This window comes from Sceloporus occidentalis, unplaced genomic scaffold (genome assembly GCF_023333645.1).
Source record: "Sceloporus occidentalis isolate IW3139 unplaced genomic scaffold, rSceOcc1.0.p SCAF_7, whole genome shotgun sequence".
Lineage (NCBI taxonomy): Eukaryota > Metazoa > Chordata > Lepidosauria > Squamata > Phrynosomatidae > Sceloporus > Sceloporus occidentalis.
In genome coordinates this window covers 47285737-47298888 of record NW_028316987.1, presented here as the reverse complement: position 1 = coordinate 47298888, position 13152 = coordinate 47285737, and the positions used below count along the sequence as shown (strand labels likewise).

Sequence of the window (13152 nt, the reverse complement as noted above, 5' to 3'; positions counted from 1 at the left end):
CCTTCTTCTATTGAGGCTTTCCTCCATATCCCAGTACCAAGAAGAGATATGGCAAATGGGAATAAATAATTAGAACAAGCTGTAGTTAGATCAAACAAACCAAGAGCCAAAAATGATTTAGCTTCACATTCAATCTAGGCCAATAAATATATCAAGTTAGATTTATCAGTATGTGAGCTTTATCTTTGAGTAATGTTGGATTAATTTGTAACCAAGTTGCTATGTGCCATTAGCCATTTTGGCTGGGGCTTTTGGGAGCTGAAGTCCAAAACATCTGGTGAATAAAAGGTTGCAAATTTCCATGTCAACTTTTCTGAGAACCTAGTTCTCATTTTTTTTAATCCTAAAATAATGGCACCTAGCATCCAGGACTTAGTGCATATTTCCTGATCCCCAAGAGCTACAAAATACTTCCTTGGATTTTTTTAATGAATGCTACTGCCAGCAGATGGAGCTGTTTGGTGCAGAGTGTGCCTTTACCAGTTCAAAATCATGTGAAGTATATAAAATTTCAAGTAATAGATAAGATGTTCCCAAGTTTTGCTTAATATTGATGATGCAGGAAGTAATGCTCCTCATATCCAAGTCTGTATGATAACAAATGCTTCTTGCTGCAAATTTGCCGTTTCAAGATGAGCTGGACTGGCTTAACTGGTTCAGTGGCACAGGCCTACGATACAATGCCGAGTGCCTATCCTTTGAAGAAAAAGAAGTCTGCTTTGAGATATTTTCCAATGTAAAAGAAATAGTAGCTGAAACAGAGGCTATAGGATGATTTCCCAGAGACCAAACTGTGGAAGCATATTTCAGCCAGTGGTGTTCTTTTAAGTGCCAAATGATGGGAGAGGTTCACAAGGATACTTCATGAAAACTTGCAAGAAGATGGAAAAGAGAACAAAGACAGTACCCATGATCCACATGTTCATTCAAACATTCAGTTTAGACCATCTCCCTAAGTTCTTTCTTCCACTTTGAAAGCAATAACAAGGAGAAGATAAGAACAGTCTAGTCATTGGAAATTTTAGAGATTCTAAGGAAGAACGATTTAGCTTATATGCACATATAAGTTTTCTGACAGTGAGAAAACATTCTGGAAATCTTGTTGCCTTAGGACAGTAAAATTGAGAGAAACTGGGATCTATCCAATCAAATTGAAAATTAACAAATCCCCCTTCTTTCCACCCAAAATTGTAATTCATCTTGTGCCTTAGCAATATGGTGGGCTTAAGATATATGCTGCATCATAAATCCCTTTTTGTTGTTGTTATTTTCTACCTTTTCCCCCAAACCAGGACTCAAGGCAGCTTTCAGATTCAAACAAATACAGTACAGCTAAAGCATAAAAGTGGTAACAGTGATATGTAATTAAGCTCTCAAAAACACCCACCCACAATAATATAAATCCACATCAGCCACATCAGAATGAAGAAGAAGTATGGAATGTAATAACACAGTACTGGATTAAGACATTGGGAAAGGGGAGTAACAAGGAAAATAAGTAGAAGAAGGGGAAAGAAGAGATAGAGAGGAAGGCAATATAGGTCTAGAGAAGGAGATAGAAGAATTGGGTTGGAAAAGGGTTAAAGGGGAGGGGAAAAAGAGGGAGGAGGGCGGGAGGAAGGGAGAAGAGAAGGAAGGGAAGAAATGGAAGAGGGATACAATGTAATAAAGGAAAGAAATATAGGACAATTTAGAGTAAAGTAACATGGAAAGGATGGAAGGAAGGGGGGCAAGAGATATGCTGTATCTTGTGAATGTAAGTATGTTCAGATGTGTGAAATAAAAATAAGAATAAAATAAAAAAACAAAAAAAAAACAGTACAGTGACCTGCTTTATCTGTGAGGTCTGGATCTGTAGATTCAACCAACTATTAATTCAAACTACACAACACAATACTACACAAGAAGCAAACAAATGAGGCTTGAGTTTGGAGAGAGATGCACAGTAGTCAAGAGACTAAGGATCTATTAAATGGTGCAAATCCCCACCTTCCATCATTTCACAGACCCTCAATCTCTCTGTAACCTTGTGCCACCTTAATATTAGATATTAAAAGTTTATTGTTGCCAGTGGAAGGAGTGCAAGGAGGGGACTATTCTAGCCTCCCTACAGAAGGTGTACCAGAACCAAGGGGCAGCCACTGAGAAGACCCATTCAATGCCTGTGAATGTAATGGAACTGATAGATGGATTCCTCCTTAGTAACTCAAGGCTGAGTCAGGCTCTTATGGGAACATATGGTCTGTCAGATAGCCTGGGCCTAAGCCGTGTAGGGTTTTGTAAGCCATAACTTATTTATATAATGCCATTTACAGCCAGTTCTTTGTGACATATTTATACTACATCCAATATTACAATGCAAAAGACCATGCTATGTAGTCTAATTCACAAAATGCTATGTATGTAGCATCTTACTAAATATTAACACATTATAAGCTTTCATGAACTTCAGATCACTATGTAACCAGCAAGACTCTGGAACACTGTATTATGGCAAAAGCTTATATCACAATAACTTTGTTTAATCTTCATGGCGCTCCACAAGACCATTGTTTTTAATTGATCCTACCAACAGGGCTTTGAAATTTTCACAATTAACTAACTATAGTAACCTTGTTAACCCAAACTACAAAGCAACTGCAGAAAGAGTATTAAGGAGTTGGATGTATCAAATGTTAAATTTATTGACCGGTGACTACTATCCCAAATTGGAGACATTATGGTGTAGTGATTTAGGTGTTGGACTAGGACTCTGGAGACCAGGGTTCAAATCTCCACTCAGCCACAGAAGCCCACTGGATGACATTGGGCAAGTCACACTCTTTCAGCCTTAGAGAACACAAGGACAAAACTCTTCTGAAGAAATCCTGCCACGAAAATTTTGTTTGATAGGTTCGCCTTATGATCATCATATGTTAGAAATAACTTGAAGCCACACCACAACAACAAACTACCTCAATAAGACATCCTGTATGACCTCTGTAACCATAGGACAAGTACTCATAGTTTCACTTATACATGTCTGAAAAAAATATTTTCTCTAGGCATTTTCTAGGTCCCCCAGCATGATTCTATGGCAGGGGTCGGCAACCTCCGGCCCGCGGGCTAGATGCGGCCCGCGAAGGCCTGGCTACCGGTCCCCGGCTGCTGCTGCCGCCGTGGCAGCGGCCGCCCGTCGCGGCTTTTCGCCGCTCTGGGCGCCGCCATTTTGGGCAAAAAAATGGCGGCGCCCATAGCAGCCTCTGGGGCTATGGGCGCCGCCATTTTTTCACCCAAAATGGCGGCGCCGAGTGGCCGCCGTGGCAGCGGCGGCGGGCCTCTAGGAGGCCCGCTGCCGTCTCTGGGACCCTCCAGGAGGGCTCCCAGGGCAGCAGGGGGCCTCTGCGGGGCCCGCTGCCATCTCTGGGACCCTCCAGGCGGGCTCCCAGGGCGGCAGGGGGCCTCTGCGGGGCCCGCTGCCATCTCTGGGACCCTCCAGGCGGGCTCCCAGGGCGGCAGGGGGCCTCTGCGGGGCCCGCTGCCGTCTCTGGGACCCTCCAGGCGGGCTCCCAGGGTGGCAGGGGGCTTCTGCGGGGCCCGCTGCCGTCCCTGGGGCCCTTCAGGAGGGCTCCCAGGGCGGCAGGGGGCCTCTGCGGGGCCCGCTGCCGTCCCTGGGGCCCTGCAGGAGGGCTCCCAGGGTGGCAGGGGGCCTCTGGGGGGCCCGGTGCCGTCGCTGGGGCCCTCCAGGAGGGCTCCGAGGGCGGCAGGGGGCCTCTGGGAGGCCCGGTGCCGTCACTGGGGCCCTCCAGGGGGTCCTCCAGCGCTGGCAGGCCCCCCCAGCTTTTTTGCCGGTCTCTGACGGGGCCTGGGGCCCCGTAAGGGGCCAGCAAAAATGGGGAGGGCTGGCCCCTGGAGGGTGGAAGCTCCGCCCCCGGCATGCGGCCCCGCCCCTGGAGGGTGGAAGCTCCACCCCCAGCATACAGCCCCGCCCCGGAGGGTGGATGCTCCACCCCCGGCACGTGGCCCCGCCCCGGAGGGTGGAAGCTCCACCCCTGGCACGTGGCCCCGCCCTGGAGGGTCGAAGCTCCACCCCCCGGCTTCGGCCCCCCAGTCGCCTGAGGGACAGCAACCCGGCCCCCGGCTCAAAAAGGTTACCTACCCCTGTTCTATGGTATGCCTCCAGTTGATGTTGACCACAAAGTCATGCTGGAAGACCTAGAAAAGCATAGAGTTATTCTATCCAAGAATCTCTTAATCCTCCAATGTGACTCTTATGGTCAACTTCCACCAGAAATTTATTTCAGTAGGGTTAGCTATTATCTGTAGTTTCATGTTTCCATAGTAAGTCCAGGAATATATCCCTTAGGGATATGGAGTCATATTGTATTATCAACTGGCAACTGCTACAGCAACTGAAAATACAAATCAGGTGCAGGGACTTCCAGGAACAGCTACAACATCATCCTTTCATAAGTTGGTAAAATGAGTATCTAGCTTGTTGGGAGCAATTAGCTTAGGGAATGTAAACTAATTAGAGAGTGCTGAGTTCCCTGATAAGCAGTACAGAAATGTACATGCTATTGCTATTAAGTGTACACTCACCTGAATGGCCTGGCGTCCCTGTTGAGCATCTGCAAGCAGCTGAATAGTAAGAGTTCTAGAGTCCTGCAGAGCATCTTGGAGGTAGATAAAGCTGTGACCCACATGTCGTTCCATGGTACATTCCCGGCAGATAGGGACAGAGCATGTGTCACAGTAAAAATGCAACACCTGTAAGAGAGAAGGTTCAGTAAATTGTGTAAGAAGAGGGACAGGCCTTAAAAATTGAATAATAGAAATCCCACAGTAATGCATAAGACTTAACAACAATGATCACCTGTACATGGCAGGGAGGGGTGGAAGACAATGCAAAACAGAAAGGTCTCTTTGCAAATATTAATTAACAATGGCCCAATTTAAACGGGCCTTTGTGCCGCCCCGTCACGTGCTAGGGTTGGCTGAGGACGCAGCATCCATACCGGCCTCACCCCTAGACGTGACAGGGGCATCAAAATGACGGCGCCCTGTACACAAGGGCGTTGCCATTTTGACGTGATGGATGCGTAGCGTCCGCACATCCCGTCATGCTGGCGATGTCACGAGTGCACAATTTGTGCACTCAGACGTCGCAAGCGCGATGCAAAAAGAACCTGCTTTTTGTGGGTTCTTTTTTCGCCGCCAGGAAGTCTCACCATTTGGCAGCTGAGGCTTCCCGCTGGCAGAAATGGAGGCAGAGGCAGACTGCCCGTTTTGGGCAGTCTGTATCCCGCCATTATTAATCTGAACACTAATCCAAGCTAAAGAGTTAGTATCTTCTAATATCAATTCTCCCATTACAGAAGATATTCCTTAACTGCTGTTACATTTGTTGGAAGTACAGTTGTTCCTCCGTTTGTATGGATTTCATATCTGCGACCCGCACTTACTCACGATCAGCAAACGGAGGAGATTAAAATGGTGGGCACGTGCCCCCATTCAAGCCTATGGGGCTTGAATATGTGCGAAATTCCGTTTTCACAGGGGGTCCAGAATGGAGGGCCGACTGTACTCCTGCTGCATTCTTCATTCTGTCTGTAGCAAGTAACCCTCCAGCAGACTGTTATCAACTCTTTCAAAACACTGTACCATATGGATTCACTCATTTATTCAACAGTAAATTACAAGGAGCAAAGATATACAAGTAAACATGAATGTTAGAATCGTAAAAGCCATTGCATTCCCTGTTACAATGTATGGATGTGAGAACCAGACAATTAAGAAAGCGGATAAGAAGAAAATCAATTCATTTGAGATGTGATACTGGAGAAGAGTGCTGAGGATAGTGTGGACAGCCATAAAGACAAACAAATTGATCCTGTTTCAGATTGTTTCCAGCTTCTGGTGATCCTAAAGCAAGCCTGTAATTAAGTTTTCTTGGCAAGATTTATTCAGAGGTGGCTTGTCACTCTGAGGCCAAGAGAGTGTGACTTGCCCAAGGTCAGGCAGTGGGTTTCTGTGGCCAAGTGGGGATTTGAACTATGGTCCCTCAGAGTCCTGGTCCAACACTCAAAACCACCACATCATGCTGGCACTCTTAGATTCTCTCAACTTCATATTCCTGCTCAGCCTTCAAGCTAATTGAATCACTTTGTGGTCAGTCACTGTCTCATCTTAACCTAATTAATGAGATTGTGACATGGACAAAATGAACAGTCGCACAATGTGCACCACCATAAACCCGTTAAAGGAAGAAGTGGAAGATAGAAAAAATGCTTTTGTAGTATTGGCAGCAGTACTTACTTTGCTTGGGATGTCTCCAGACATATGAGTATTAGAGCAGCAACAAAGCATGTTTGTTGTCCTTGGCATTAAGCACTTTAGTGCTTAAGAATTGGGTCAGGTTCACCATATTTACATGTGAGGTACTGTTGTGATCAATATTCTGTTCAGAACTGCTAACTGCAGACAATGAAGTTAACACCTTGTATTAACAAGAAAAATTGGACAATGCAGATTTTAAAAATATCCTGTTTCCAAACAGCAATATGGTACAGGTATTGCGAAATGAATTTTGAAAGATATTTATGAGAGAGAGGTTGAGGAGAAGGAGGTGGAGCGAGACCCATTAAAAGAATGCCCTCCCCATTCTGCAGGAAAAGGCACAACCCATTAGAAAAGGCAATAATGCTGGGGAAAGTAGAGGGCAGCAGAAAGAGAGGAAGACTGCATGCCATATAGATAGACTCAATTAGGCCTGAGTCTACAGGACCTGAGCAAAGAGGTAGAGAGGACCAGGGAGTTTAGAGAAGTCTTATTCATGGGGCCGCCATGAGTCGAGATCAACTCGAAGGCAGCCAACAACAGCAGCATTAGCAGCAGCAATACAGTGGACCCTTGTTATATGCTGGGGTTTGGTTCCAAGTTCCAAGTTCCCCCGTGTATAACAATGCTCAAGTCTCATTAAATATAATGACGTAGCAAAATGGTGTCCCTTATTAAAAATGGAAAATCAAGGTTTGATATTTGAAATTTATACTTTTTTGAACATTTTCAAGCTGTGTATGCTTGAATCCGTGTATAAAAAAATCTGTGTATAAGAAGGGCCGACTGTACTATAGTGGATAGGGAGTCTTGGAGAGGTCTCATCGGCGGGTTACACACCGCCATTTAGTACGTAATGAATACGTACTAGGGTTAGGAAGGGGCGGTGCTTCCGCACCCCCCTAACCCTAGTACGTATTCTGTACGTACAATATGGCGGCGGCCGTTACACATTTTGGAGCTTCTTTTTCGGTCCGTGCGGGAGCTGCGTGGTGTGGCTGCTGCGGCTCCCGCACGGAGCAAACGGCGGCGGCAGACCGCCTCAAAGCGGCGGTTTATAACCCGCCATCCATAGGGTCAACATGATTTGAGATTAACTCAAACATAGTTAATAACAACAAAATTACAAGCCCCACTATGGCACTGTATTTCCCATGGTGGTGAGACAGCATGTTCCCATGAGGCAAGAGGCTATACTGACTGTAAGCACTGCTACTGACAGGGTCTTCCAAGTCAGAGGTTTTTGCTAAGAGGCCATACTAAATGTCCAAAAACAAAGCAGCAGCAAGAGTGGGTGCTAACACTGGTGGAGGAAAGGATCTCTCAGAGAAAAAGGCAGTGGCATTTTAGCTAAGCCACTGAAATGTAATGGTTTGAATGTTGGACTAGGTCTCTGGAGGTCAAGGACTGATCCCCCCCCCCCCGCTCCAACATAAAATCTCACTGGATAGCCTTGGGCAAGTCACAATCTCTCAGCCTCAGAGGAAGGCAATAGCAAATTTCCTCTGAAGAAACCTGCCAAGAAATGATGGTTTTGCCATTAAGTCAAAAATGACTTGGAGGCACACAACAAAGAAAGAAGGCAGTGGTATACCATTCTTGAGTTCTATTTACCTTAAAACTGTGATGAGACAATCCAAAATGAAACAAGAGATAGCACTGCACCTGAGAAGGGCAACAATTTTTTCATTCATAAAGTCACTATAAGCTGAAGTTGACTTGATGGCAAAAAAACAATTGTGTTGTTGTACCATTAGGAACAACAACAAAAACAGGATCATCTTCTCTGGTGTGTGCGTGTGTGTGTAGTTTTTATCTTAATAAAAACAAATATATATTAAGATAGCCATCATGTAATTCAGGGGTGAGCAGATGGTGCTACTCCGATCTGCCCTTATCTAGTATACTTGATGGTAAGGGATGGTGGGAAATACAGTCCATCAGTTTATAACGACCCTATTTCTGCTCTAACTGCATGGCAGTTTTAGATTTATCCCCAGAGAACCACCAGTAGTTCAAAAGGTATAGAATTTGAAATAGTGAGTAAGAGTCAACCAGAAAAAAATTGCACCACACATTCCTCAATGTCATGTTCAAAAGTTAGTTCCTCTTTTAAACAAAGCCAAGGGTCAGATATTTTCTCAGGACAACACATTTAGCCAAACATACTACACAGTGAGAGGAATTTTGGGGAACTCAATAAATGTAGGGATTCTTTTTTTAATTTGTTGAAAGCATTCAAAGGATTCTTTATGGAACTCACGTTACAATCTAACCCCATGACTTCCCCGAACAAAACACAACCCACAGAGTAGTGTTTTAAACGTAACTGCAAATATCTGTTGAAGCAGAAACCTCAAAAATTATATCCAGGCTCTTACAATGCTCACTATTGCCCTTTGGCTGGACAAAGCTCTGCTACACACTTCTATGTGAAGAGTAAACCATTAAAGAAAAATTCTCTTACAAGTTTTTAAAGCACTGCAGCAGAAAGAACCTAATTCTGGCCAGCCATTGAGTCACATGAATATTACAATTCTCCTGGTTGTTAAAAGTATTGCACCCCCTTCTCCCTCTAGTCAAAAGGGGCCAGCTGAAGAGAAAATGGCGTCAATATGAGCAAGGGTTCAGCTTCAAGCTAAACCTACTATTAACCCGCTGAAACAGTTAATGCCAGAAGCAAAGCTAGGTCAAAGGCCAGAGAGCAGTCCTGTCATGCAGATCCAGATGCTGCTTTCCGCAAGAATACAAGGCACAGTGTAGGAGTCACTGAGGCACCCAAGCCACAAAAGAGAGGGAAAAAGTAATCAAAACAATTAACAGATTGTTAAAGAAATCCTTTGGTCCACTGTATCAAGAAATGCTAGCTCAAAAGCAGCAAAGGTTTTATTCCATGCTAAACATGTTTTTTTCCAAACTAACTTAGCACAAAGGTGTTTTTTTTTAAGTCTTGAGAAAAAAACTGGTTTTTCAAGTTGGTTTCAGGAGTGCAAAAGACTCTTGTAGGCTGCCTAGTGGAAGTGTCTTCAATAATAACCGAGTTCCTTTCATCACAGAAGGCAATAACAGGGCAAGAGATGTTGATCTTAAGGTTCTGGGGGGTGGAGTGGGGACTGGAGGAAGAATTGCCATTTGGTCTGTCTGCTTTCTCCATTTACCAAATTGGCTCTAGCAGTCTCACTCTGACCAAAGGCTCAAATGCCACTAAATTGTTTGCAGTGTTATTTTAAACTGACCTTCCTCAGAGGCTGCATATGTGCCTTTCTTTTCAGAGAATTAATAACAATTGGATCTGTCCTTCAAGTCTCTGGGCTGTGGTGAATATCTCGATTTTCTGCTTTTGATACGAAAATGCTCAGCAACATCTGCCGCTGAGCCAGCTGCATGTTTTATGTACTCAAACCTGGGAGATTATGCATGTGCCAATTACCAGCCAATATTTCAAGCATGACCAGAGAAAAGGGGGAAAAAAGTTTGACTCTGTTCACCCAATCTCTTTGGAATTGCTGCATTTCTACAGCAGGAGAAGGGCAGGTGAAAGGGCTCCCAATCATGTCACTTCCAGAATTTAAAGGTGCATGCACAAATGTTGGGCATGACCCTACAAAACTTATCAGTGGGGAATGAAAGCAGATTAACCGGTTCACTCCCACCCACCAGTGACCTTCCTTAAACTTCCATAAGTAAGCAAGCATTATTTCACTCCCCTTTTCATCTGCCTTTCTCATTTAGAAGCAGCAAGATAGGAAGGGATGGGAAATCAATGGCCTACCAGATGTTGTTAGTCTGCAGTTTTTATCATCCCTAACCAATGGCTGTGCTGACTTGAGCTGATGGGAGTTGGAATCCAAAACAGCTGGAGGCATGAATATTCCCCACCACTGGAGTAATGTAGATCCCAGCAGTAAAAGGATTCAGTAAACTTATCACATTGCATGAACGTGGAGCCCTGGTGGTGCAGTGGTTAAATGCCTGTACTGCAGCCACTCACTCACAAACCGCAAGGTTGTGGGTTCAATGCCAGCCAGGAGCTCTGGGTTGACTCAGCCTGGCATCCTTCCGCAGGTTGCTAAAATGAATACCCAGCTTGTTGGGGGCAATTAGCTTACACATTGTAAACTGCTTAGGGAGTGCTTAAGTGCACTGATAAGTGGTATAGAATGTACTTGCTATTGCTATACTGGCTATAATGTGGAGCCCAAAGATCCACTCCTTTTTTAGCTGGGGAAAGGGTGGCTTTTCCTGTCCCACCACAGCCCATAGCCAGCTTCTAGATGCAGTGGTGTCATGCGGCACGTAAATGCCGCACTGCCACAGCATCTTAGAGTTGCCCATGTCTGGGTGGCCACTTGACTTCCAGGTGGTTTCCGTATAAACACCACGCTCCTAAGCCACACTGATGGTGGTTTTAGAGTTTGGTCTGTTCTGGCTCTAACTCTAAACTCATGTAGCAAACAAAAATAAAATACTTGACTAATAAGTCAAACTAAGGTTTGATATAGTTACTGGGTTGACTAGAAACAGCTTGTTTTCATCAGATGAAAATGAAATGTCTGTTTGGCAGCTAAAATACAAATATTCTTATTTTAGAAATGAGCAGATCTACATAGACAAGCTTCTTTTAGATCAATGTGCTTGGATAAGAGGCAATGTTTCTGTTTAGGAAGTCTAAAATGATTCCATATACTGTACATTATTTAATGCTACCCTAGTTGTCTAAGAAAAAATTACTATCTACATTTCAAATATGTGGTTTTAAAACAATATCCACCTTTCTATATTGTTCCTGTTTTATGTCTTCTCTGCCTTATTTGGCCCAGCTCCACCATCCCATAAAGAACAGATACCTAGCCCCTGTGGTTGCACACGTGACTTTAGCTGGAGAAACAGACTCTCAGAACTTTCCAGAAGCAAGAGCTGGTTAATTTTCATGAAACTGAAACCAAGTGGTAAACACACATCTCAGAATAATAATTTTTATAAGTTATTTATTGCTCCTGATTTTTACAAGATGGCTCATTGGCTTTACTTGTTCTTAGGCTGCACCCAAAGTTTTACACCACTTTAACTGCCATGGTTCAATGCTCTGGCGCTACAACAAACTACAGTTTCCAGAATTCCATAGCATTGAGCCATAGCAGATAAAGTGGTGTCAAACTGAATTATTTCTGCAGTGTGGGTGCAAACTTAGTGTCCAGGACTCAGAGGGAGAGAAGAATGCTGGACCTGATCCCCTTCCCCTCAACCATTCCCTTCTCCTTCTGTGTCGTGTCTTCTTAGATTGTAAGCATGAAGGCAGGGAACCGTCTAATTAAATGATTTTATGTACAGTGCTGTGTAAATTTACAGCGCTATATAAATAAAGCTTAATAATAATAATAATAATAATAATAATAATACGCTTTTCTATGTATAATGGGCCCTTGGGTCTGGAAACCATGCCCTATGAGGAACGCCATAGGGAGCTGGGTATGTTTAGCCTGGAGAAGAGACGGTTAAGAGGTGCTATGATAGCCCTGCTTAAGTATTTGAAGGGATGTCATATTGAGCAGGGAGCAAGCTTGTTTTCTGCTGCTTCAGAGGCTAGAACAAGGAACAATGGATGCAAGCTCCAGGAAAAGAGATTGCACCTCAACATTAGGAGGAACTTCCTGACAGTAAGGGCTGTTTGACAGTGGAACAAATTCCCTCAGAGTGTGGTGGAATCTTCCTCCTTGGAGATCTTTAAACAGAGGCTGGATGGCCATCTGTCAGGGATGCTTTGATTTAGATTTCCTGCATGGCAGGGGGTTGGATTGGATGGCCCTTGTGGTCTCTTCCAACTCTATGATTCTATCTGTTGGAATTTGGTTCTAGGACTCTGCATGGATACCAAAATCAGTGGATGCTCAGTCCCTTATATACAATGGTGTCATAAAATGGTGTCTTTTATATAAATGGCAAAATCAAGGTTTGCTTTTTGGATTGGGGGGGGGGGGAGGTATTTTCAAAATGTGGATGGTTGAATCTGTGGATACTGAGGACCAGATGCAGGTTTTTTTAAAAATTTTGTAAAACAATACAATTTAAAATTATGGAATTATCCCCCCCAAAGCCTAATACATAACGTTCTCCCAAGCAACATTTTAGGAATAACAAAATAAAGCTATTACAAAATTACTAACACTGAAAAAGAAATGATCACTTGCCATGCTATCTCCTGAAGTAACACCTTAGGTAAAGCTGATGTCCAAAGTGGAGCACACGTTACAAGTAACACTGGCAGTTGTAATGTTTTACTTCTAAACTCCAGATAGGGATTCTCAATGTGTGTGAATAGGACATTGTAAAACAGAGACAAAAAAGTAATTTCTAAGGGGCTATAATTATAGGTTTAGTATGTCTGCAATTAGGTTTAATTATATTATAAATAATAATAATAATAATAATAATAAATTTTATTTTTATACCGCTTTTCCACGATGATCAAAGCGATGTACAGAAAATGCAATAAAAACAACAATACAGAATAAAAAGTTCAATAAAAACATAGCAATAACACTATATTAAAACATTACATTAAACAAATAAAACCATTACCCCAAATCAAAGCCAGCTGAATTGTTATGAACTAGAAAGGATTTTAGGTGCATACTGATTTTTTTTTTAAAAGGCAAATTAATGAAAATATGTAAAAATCTGATTTTATTTTTCCCATCACTGATTTGTACTTGACTGGCCTGAAGCAGTTTGCAAAGAATGCAAATAGACCCTATATATAGACCAAAAGAAAGAAAGGCCTCACAGGATGACAGATGAACTTTCAAATGGTTAAGGATAGGCGAAAAGCAAAAT

At 43.4% G+C, this 13152-nt stretch overlaps 1 protein-coding gene across 3 annotated transcripts in view; it reads right to left on the bottom strand.

The window, feature by feature from the left end:
- The window catches only part of LOC149309700 (E3 ubiquitin-protein ligase TRIM71-like), a 57676-nt gene that overhangs the window by 8579 nt on the left and 35945 nt on the right, over positions 1 to 13152 (bottom strand). For all 3 annotated transcript variants that reach the window (XM_089531311.1, XM_089531313.1, XM_089531312.1), the window contains one exon: positions 4582 to 4749. In XM_089531311.1, coding sequence (XP_089387437.1) covers positions 4582 to 4749 — 168 coding nt within the window. The remainder of the gene's footprint in view (positions 1 to 4581; positions 4750 to 13152) is intronic.